Here is a 10,000-nt window from a genome sequence, read left to right on the forward strand (position 1 = left end):
ATCATTATCATCTTATCCTTAGTATCATTAATGTCATTATTACCGTAATTATGATTATAATTTCCTTAATTATTGGTAAAATCATTGTCATTCTAATAAAAAATGGCTTTTCTCAAAAGCACAATTTCGTTAGATTCTGCCGCTTTTTTTAGCCGTCATGTTGTTATTGCAATTATGATCATCATCATCATCAGTCAATATCATCGTTATCATCATTATTTGGTTGTTGGATGTTTATTTTGGGTTGTCGTTGTTGTCGTGATTATTATTATCAATATTATCATCATTTGTAGTATCATTATTGCAATAATAATAATTAGTATTGTTATTTTTATCATAACTTATTATCGCTATTTCTATGATGGTAATGATAATTCAATAATAACAATGATAATGATAATAAATATAATGATTATAATAATAATAATCATAAAAATAATGATAATACAAATAATAACAGTAATAATGGTAACATTATTATCATTATTATTATTATCATCATTATTATCATTTTTATTATCATTAGTATTATCATTATTATTAAGAAGTATGAATAATAAGAATAAGAATAAGGATGAAAAGGATAATAATTATTATAATAAAAATGATAATCATCATTATAAAAATATTATCATTATCATCTTTATCATCATCATTAATATAATCTTTATTATAAAAATAATTACAATAGTTGTTATTTTTACCATTATTCCAATTAACATCAAAATTACCATGATTATCATTTTATGTTATCATTACCATAATCATTATTGTCCACTAATACTAGTTACCTCAGGAAAACTGTAAACGAACAAATTTAATGATATACATTTTATTGGCCCTTTTGCAGAATTAATTTGCAATAAGCATGGTGGCATTTTTATCTCTCAAGAATAACAAAGCTTTGATGATAATACAAAAAAAAAAAATATGATTTTTCCTACTTTCACTGCTTACTTAATTCAATATATTTATATACACATTGCATGAACAGATGCAGCAAACATTAATTCATATTACAATGATGCCATCACCGCAGCAACAGATAAACAAAACGGTTCCTTGAATAATAAACTTTGCATAGTACAACACCTATCCAGTTCTTCAAATACTGCACTAAAACCCCTACACACAGTCTTTCTTTGATCAATACTCATAAAACAATTTGATATCAAGATCAAATGAATGTTTGTTGTCTCAACAAAACAATGGTTATATGAGAATATATACTACATGAGACTTAAGAAGTGTATTCGACATCTCTAGCTTGAGCGCTTATGGATTTTATCTAAGAACTTAAAAAATACATTGTGATTGAGGCCACGTGAAATCTGTTGAATGTGGACTCGAATCATGGAAGAAGTGGAGTCTTCATATGCACGATATGTAGCAGGTAGACCCAGTTCCTGAAAGAGAAAGTGTTTGTTTGGGTGAAAAGGAAAATGATTGGGAGGATGTTAACCAAAGCACAAATAGTAACCCTGAAGACTTAAGGAAAGTTATAGAGAAGAAAAGTATCAAATAATAAATATAGATCCTGAGAACTGGAAAGAAAGCAAAAAAGGCTTATGCGGAAAAAAACATTGCAAAGGGAAGGGATTGAGTCTAGACACCGTGTGGGTCTGGGGCTGGATTCTTAATAATTGACATTGCGCCACCTTGGGCATAGCTACCGGTAATAGGGTCGGCAGCGCGATACCGGCGAGCCTTCCTAGAGCAGTGAAAACAATCGGGTGGCGAGGAAATCGGGATTTTTTTTAACGGACTTTTATTTTTTTCTGTAAAATCGTAATTTCGGCTCCTTCGGCCGTAAGGACTTAACAATGCTTTTTTTTTAATTGTATCAAACGGGCAAATCGTAATGGTTGGCATATCTGCGTCTTTTCTTGCCATACAGGCTGAGTGGGTTAACCTTACTTACGTGATATAGAACAATTCAAGGCATACTAGAAATCTACTAATCTTTGTTGCATATTCTATTTATCAAAATGTTTATTCATATTCTTCCATTTTTGGCAGCATGCTATTGTTAGATCTACTCTCTATCATCCAATCTATATCACCATACTAATGGTGGTGATGGTGTCTGTGTATCTGACTGACCATAAAGCATTCATTGAGAGGTCTCGCTTATAATTTGTATTGGCCATCATTTTGTTTACATTATCATTTTGTTTGCATTATCATTATCTATTTGCGAGTTGCCTCACTTTCAGAAAAAAGTACCTAAATGTAGTGTGGATGTTTTATATTCCACAGCAATTCCCTTTCCCTCGTTAGAAAAAAAAGTTTCTCTGCATCACGAAAGCCTCCCGAATTTCAGTACATCTAAAACTTGCGCTATTCTGACGAGCCGTCAACATGTTTCAAATAAGTGATTTCTAGTTTATTTGTTCTTGGTAATAAGTAACGAATCTTCATGTATGTGCGTGTCTGTGTGTCTATCTGTGTGTGCGCCTGTATGTGTATGTGTGCCTGTATGTGTGCGCATGTGCCTGTATGTGTGCGCATGTCTATGTGCGCGCATGTGCCTGTATGGGTGCGCATGTGCCTGTATGGGTGCGCATGTGCCTGTTTGTGCGCGCATGTGCCTGTTTGTGCGCGCATGTGCCTGCATGGGTGCGCATGTGCCTGTGTGGGTGCGCATGTGCCTGTGTGGGTGCGCATGTGCCTGTGTGGGTGCGCATGTGCCTGTGTGGGTGCACATGTGCCTGTGTGGGTGCGCATGTGCCTGTATGGGTGCGCATGTGCCTGTATGTGCGCGCATGTTCCTGTGTGGGTGCGCATGTGCCTGTATGTGTGCGCGTGTGCCTGTATGTGTGCGCATGTGCCTGTATGTGTGCGCATGTGCCTGTTTATGCGCGCATGTGCCTGTTTATGCGCGCATGTGCCTGTATGTGCGCGCATGTGCCTGTATGTGCGCGCATGTGCCTGTATGTGCGCGCATGTGCCTGTATGGGTGCGCATGTGCCTGTATGGGTGCGCATGTGCCTGTATGGATGCGCATGTGCCTGTATGGGTGCGCATGTGCCTGTATGTGCGCGCATGTGCCTGTATGTGAGCGCATGTGGCTGTATGTGCGCGCATGTCCCTGTATGGGTGCGCATGTGCCTGTATGTGTGCGCATGTGCCTGTATGGGGGCGCATGTGCCTGTAAGGGTGCGCATGGGCCTGTATGGGTGCGCATGGGCCTGTATGTGCGCGCATGGGCCTGTATGGGTGCGCATGTGCCTGTATGGGTGCGCATGTGCCTGCATGGGTGCGCATGTGCCTGTATGGGTGCGCATGTGCCTGTATGGGGGTGCATGTGCCTGTATGGGTGCGCATGTGCCTGTATGGGTGCGCATGTGCCTGTGTGGGTGCGCATGTGCCTGTGTGGGTGCGCATGTGCCTGTGTGGGTGCGCATGTGCCTGTGTGGGTGCGCATGTGCCTGTGTGGGTGCGCATGTGCCTGTGTGGGTGCGCATGTGCCTGTGTGGGTGCGCATGTGCCTGTGTGGGTGCGCATGTGCCTGTGTGGGTGCGCATGTGCCTGTGTGGGTGCGCATGTGCCTGTGTGGGTGCGCATGTGCCTGAGTGGGTGCGCATGTGCCTGAGTGGGTGCGCATGTGCCTGTGTGGGTGCGCATGTGCCTGTGTGGGTGCGCATGTGCCTGTGTGGGTGCGCATGTGCCTGTGTGGGTGCGCATGTGCCTGTGTGGGTGCGCATGTGCCTGTGTGGGTGCGCATGTGCCTGTGTGGATGCGCATGTGCCTGTATGGGTGCGCATGGGCCTGCATGTGCGGGCATGTGCCTGTGTGGGTGCGCATGTGCCTGTGTGGGTGCGCATGTGCCTGTATGGATGCGCATGTGCCTGTATGGGTGCGCATGGGCCTGCATGTGCGGGCATGTGCCTGTACGGGTGCGCATGTGCCTGTATGGGTGCGCATGTGCCTGTATGGGTGCGCATGTGCCTGTATGGGTGCGCATGTGCCTGTATGGGTGCGCATGTGCCTGTATGTGCGCGCATGAGCCTGTATGGGTGTGCATGTGTCTGTATGGGTGCGCATGTGCCTGTATGTGCGCGCATGTGCCTGTATGGGTGCGCATGTGCCTGTATGTGCGCGCATGTGCCTGTATAGGTGCGCATGTGCCTGTGTGGGTGCGCATGTGCCTGTGTGGGTGCGCATGGGCCTGCATGTGCGGGACTGTGCCTGTATGGGTGCGCATGGGCCTGCATGTGCGGGCATGTGCCTGTGTGGGTGCGCATGTGCCTGTGTGGATGCGCATGTGCCTGTGTGGGTGCGCATGTGCCTGTATGGATGCGCATGTGCCTGGGTGGGTGCGCATGTGCCTGTATGGATGCGCATGTGCCTGTATGGGTGCGCATGGGCCTGCATGAGCGGGCATGTGCCTGTACGGGTGCGCATGTGCCTGTATGGGTGCGCATGGGCCTGTATGGATGCGCATGTGCCTGTATGGGTGCGCATGTGCCTGTATGGGTGCGCATGTGCCTGTATTGGTGCGCATGTGCCTGTATGTGTGCGCATGTGCCTGTATGGGTGCGCATGTACCTGTATGGGTGCGCATGGGCCTGCATGTGCGGGAATGTGCCTGTATGGGTGCGCATGTGCCTGTATGTGCGGGAATGTGCCTGTATGGGTGCGCATGTGCCTGTATGTGCGTGCATGTGCCTGTATGGGTGTGCATGGGCCTGTATAGATGCGCATGTGCCTGTATGGGTGTGCATGGGCCTGTATAGATGCGCATGTGTCTGTATGGGTGCGCATGTGCCTGTGTGGGTGCGCATGTGCCTGTATGGGTGCGCATGTGCCTGTATGGGTGCGCATGTGCCTGTATGGGTGCGCATGTACCTGTATGTGCGCGCATGTGCCTGTATGGGTGCGCATGTGCCTGTATGTGTGCGCATGTGCCTGTATGTGCGCGCATGTGCCTGAATGGGTGCGCATGTGCCTGTGTGGGTGCGCATGTGCCTGTGTGGGTGCGCATGTGCCTGTATGGGTGCGCATATGCCTGTATGTGCGCGCATGTGCCTGTGCGGGTGCGCATGTGCCTGTGTGGGTGCGCATGTTCCTGTGTGGGTGCGCATGTGCCTGTATGGGTGCGCATGTGCCTGTGTGGGCGCGCATGTGCCTATATGGGTGCGCATGTGCCTCTAGGTATGTGTCTGTGTTTGTGTTTGTATACATGTGTGTGATCCTGTGTATAAACATATGTGTGTGTACCTGTGTGTGCTTGTGAGTGTATGGGTGCGCATATGCCTGTATGGGTGCGCATGTGCCTGTGTGGGTGCGCATGTGCCTGTGTGGGTGCGCATGTGCCTGTATGGGTGCGCATATGCCTGTATGTGCGCGCATGTGCCTGTGCGGGTGCGCATGTGCCTGTGTGGGTGCGCATGTTCCTGTATGGGTGCGCATGTGCCTGTATGGGTGCGCATGTGCCTGTGTGGGCGCGCATGTGCCTGTGTGGGCGCGCATGTGCCTGTGTGGGCGCGCATGTGCCTGTGTGGGCGCGCATGTGCCTGTGTGGGCGCACATGTGCCTGTATGTGCGCGCATGTGCCTGTATGGGTGCGCATGTGCCTGTATGGGTGCGCATGTTCCTTTATGGGTGCGCATGTTCCTTTATGGGTGCGCATGTGCCTGTATGGGTGCGCATGTGCCTGTATGGGTGCGCATGTGCCTGTATGGGTGCGCATGTGCCTGTATGGGTGCGCATGTGCCTGTATGGGTGTGCATGTGCCTGTATGGGCGTGCATGTGCCTGTATGGGTGCGCATGTGCCTGTATGGGTGCGCATGTGCCTGTATGGGTACGCATGTGCCTATATGGGTGCGCATGTGCCTCTAGGTATGTGTCTGTGTTTGTGTTTGTATACATGTGTGTGATCCTGTGTATAATCATATGTGTGTGTACCTGTGTGTGCTTGTGAGTGTTCGTCCCAGTGTGTAAGCCTGTGTGTAAACCAGTGTTGCGTGTGTGCCTCTCTGTGTGTGACTGTGTATGTTACGGAGTGTGTGTGCGCCTGTGTGTCTCTCATCATCATCAGGAGCTAACGCCGACGGGGGCACATAGCCGCGTCCACCTTTTGGGATCCCTCATAGCAAGCCGCCAGGCAGGGACTCGGCCCATATCAAGCTCTTCCCGACAGGTTTGATCGATCTGCCCAAGCCATGACCTCCTAGGTCGTCCCACAGGCCTCCTCCACCCAGGGTTGTCCCTTACAGAGACAACCTGATGAGCAGGATCAGCCTGTGGAAAGCGAGCCAGGTGGCCATATAGCCTGAGTTGGCGATCACGGATTGTGCAGGTAACAGGTCCTGTGCCAGTCTCACGGTGCAGCAGTTGGTTAGCCACATGGTCCCGCCAATAGTACTCCATGATCCGGCACAAGGACCTATTACAAAAGGCATCAAGATGAGACTCCAGGCTACTGGATAATGTCCAGGTTTCACTACCGTAGAACAAAACTGGCATTATCAGGGCCTTGAAAACCCGTAGCTTGGTCCTTCTGAACAGGTACCGGCACCTCCAAATACTCTTGTCAAGAGAGTTCATGACCCCTGCTGCCAGGCCAATCCGTCTGCTGACTTCCTGGTCTGACAGCCCAGAGGTATGTAAAGCTCTCTGTGACCAATGTCCTCGCCGCAAGTACGTACCGACCAAACAGGTTCTCCTAGTAAGTCCCCAAAGTCCTGGATCTTGGTCTTGGTCCAGGAAATCTCTAGACCCAAGGGCTTCGCTTCATTACTAAACACATCGAGAGCCACTACTCGGGTTTCCAAAGACAAAGATAGAATAGCAACATCATCGGCAAAGTCAAGGTCTGTAACCTTAACACTGCCCGGTGTTGCTCCACAATGAATTTGAACAGTAGCTCTGCCTAGTATCCAGTCCATGCAAGTGTTGAAAAGTGTTGGTGCAAGAACACAGCCTTGCCTCATTCCTGAACTGACAGGAAAAAAGCTCGACAGGCCACCACCACACTTTATAGCACGTTCAGTACCAGTATACAGGTTTGCTATTAATTCAATAATCCTTGTTGGAATTCCTCTCAGTCTCAGGATCTCCCAGAGTGATTCCCAATGCACTGTGTCGAACGCCTTCTTGAGGTCGATGTAGGCTGCAAGCAGCCCACGTCCGAACTAACGACGGCGCTCTACAATCACTCGAAGCACAAGGATAGTCTATTGTGGACTTACCAGGAGTGAATCCAGATTGCTCTGGCCTCTGATGTCTTAGTAGATGGTCTCTAATACGCCTCAGAAGGATGTGGGCAAGAACCTTGCCTGGTACACTGAGCAGTGTGATGCCGCGGTTATTGTTGCAATCCCATCGGTCCCCCTTCCCCTTCCAGAGAGGGATGACCACACTCCTCAACAGGTCAGAGGGAGCGGTACCGGATTGCCAGATGGCAGCCAGGACAGCATGCAATCCCCATGCCATAGGTTCACCACCAGCCTTTAACAGTTCAGCTGGGATGCCACAAATACCCGCTGCTTTACCACTCTATAGCTTGGAGATTGCTTCCATAACTTCAGTTAGGGAGGGTGGGTCCGGCAGAGGAATCACGGCACTACCAACATCCAAGTTAACTGTTGGAGGGTCAACCTGATACAACTGCTCAAAGTACTCAGCCCAACCATCCCGCACCGCAACAGGATCTGAGAAGATCTGGCCACCTAAGCGAATTTCAGTCACTTGTGAAGAGGGCTTGAAATTCAGTTTTCTTTGGGCTTGGTATGTAGGACGAAGGTCATTACTAAGAAATGGCCTTCGACATCCTCAGCAAGACTTCTAATAACCTGTTCCTTGTCCCTGCGCACCTGAGAACGGTGCAAATCCCAATCCCCTGCCAGACGAGCCGCACGGCAAGCATCCAGTGTCTCCTGAGAGATTAAATTCTGTCTTGCTCTCAGGCGTTCTCCAATCGATTCTTGGGCTGCATCAAGCGTTTCACGCTTGAAGGTGTCTCACAGAAGTACAGGGTCCGTCACATTGTCAAGTGCTGTGAACCGATCCAAGATTGTCTCAGCAAATCTTTAAGCAAACTCCCTCTCCTTCAGCCTGTCCAGATAGAACACCATAGGGTGGTCATTGGGCTGCTGGGGAGTTTTGAAGTGAACCCAGAGGGTAGCCACAACCAATCTATGGTCAGTACCACAGAACTCGGCACTCCTATACACCCTGCAGTTCTGGAGGATCTTCCAACGAGTGCTAACGAGAATGTAATCGATCTCCTTGGCTGCATTACCCGCATCGCTGTACCATGTCCAACAATGTGGGTCTGGGCGCTGGTACCAGTAGCCAGAAATCCTCAATTTCTGAGATCTTGCAAAATCCCGGAAAAGGAGGGAATTCTCGCTGCCGGTATCAACTCCCGAACCATGAGGACCGACTGACATCTCATAGCCAGCTCGATCACAGCCAGATACCGCATTGAAGTCACCTAGAACAATACGAATATCTCGCCGGGGATAACTGTCTGCCACAGATGCAAGTTTGGCATAGAACATCTCTTTCGCGTCAAGTTTACACACATCGGTAGGAGCGTACACAGCAATAAGAGACATGAAGCCAAAAGACAGCTTCAGTCTCATTACCATTAGACGCTCAACGACTGGAGTGACCTCTACCACCAAAGGCTGGAGCCTACCGGAGACATATATGGCTACTCCCTAAAGATGGTGACCATCGCTGCAGCCCGACCAGTAATAGGTGTAGCCACCTACACTGATCGTGCCGCTGCCAGGTCTTCTCACCTCCAAGAGAGCAGCCACCCCTACTCTCAGCCTCCCCAGTTCCCTCGATAGTAGGGGCAACCGATCATCCTGATGCAAAGAGCGGACGTTCCAAGTGCCCACCCTGACTACTCGCCTGAGGTTAACCCTCGGACAGTCGCCACCTCTGCCACACCCGCTGACGCTGCCCCACCTAAAAGCCGTCAGGCTGCAGGACCCATCATCCACCTGTGGGGTTCCCTAGGGCTTTGCCCCTCAAGCATCATATCAGGCTGGCGGCTACCAGAACGCAGGCGGGACGAGGAGCTCCCGTTCCCAACCTGCGCCCCAGCAGCCGCCCTCCCAACGGGTCCCGCAGCCCGCCTCTCTCGCTGGGTAGGAGGGACATTTCCCCTCCCCCCAGCATTTCCATTTAAGCGCAACACTGCCAGTGGGTTATTCTCTGGGGGGACTGGCAAGGCCCACCTTCCCCGAGCCTCCCATTGACCCCAGGGGGCTTAGGGGCAGGAGTTAGTACAGGGCCAGAGCGTATTCACACGCCAGAGGGCTATGACCCTGTACCTCTGGGGCCTCCTGCTGCTCCGAGATCCCCTACAGTTCAGCCTGGGACCGCAAGGTGCCAGTTGCCATGGGTGGCCACGGGGAGGCACTGCAGAAGTCTCGATGATGGAGAGGCTATGAACTGGCAGGGGAGACATGCGGCGCTGCTCCCTTTTTCGCACAAGGCTAGCCAGCGGTGGCAGCTGCAAGCGTGAAGGCATGCAAGCACTTAACACTATCTAGGCTACCACACCATCGCTTCACACCACCCTGCGCATGAAGCACCCATCCACCTGTGTGTCTCTGCCTGTGTAATTGTGTCTGCCTGTAAAATTCTGTGTGTGCCTGTGAAAGTGTGTATCTACCAGTGTAATTGTGTGTGTGTCTTCTTGTGTCATCCTTCGTCGGAAATATATTCACGTTATGTTAAAGAGCGGACGACTTCCATTGTGGCGGCAACAGGCGGTATTTTACTAGGTATAAAAAAGAAAAGAACTTGCGTGCCAGTCCGGTGTTTAGGGCGTGTGTGCGTGCGTGTGTGTGTGCCTGAGAGTATCTGCTGGTGTGTACTTGTAGGTGTCTGCATGTGTGTGTGTGTGTGCCTCTGGGTGTCTGCATGTGTGTAAGCTTTTATGCGTGTGTTTGTATGTCTGTGCCTGTATGTCTGAGTGTTAGAGTGTCTTTTTTAAATGTCTTTGAACAGTAACCCTGCCTGTGGGTGTCT

General features: G+C 49.8%; 1 protein-coding gene across 1 annotated transcript in view; it reads right to left on the reverse strand.

Annotated features, from left to right (window-relative positions):
* Positions 1-816: 816 nt before the first annotated feature.
* Fpps (Farnesyl pyrophosphate synthase) overlaps positions 817-10,000 on the reverse strand; it is a gene marked incomplete in the record, with an annotated part of 344,394 nt that continues 335,210 nt past the window's right edge. Inside the window, 1 exon segment of the mRNA XM_070114625.1 lies at positions 817-1,406. Within this exon segment, the coding sequence (XP_069970726.1) occupies positions 1,263-1,406 (144 nt within the window).

The sequence above is a fragment of the Penaeus vannamei genome, chromosome 36 (assembly GCF_042767895.1).
Source record: "Penaeus vannamei isolate JL-2024 chromosome 36, ASM4276789v1, whole genome shotgun sequence".
Taxonomy (NCBI): domain Eukaryota; kingdom Metazoa; phylum Arthropoda; class Malacostraca; order Decapoda; family Penaeidae; genus Penaeus; species Penaeus vannamei.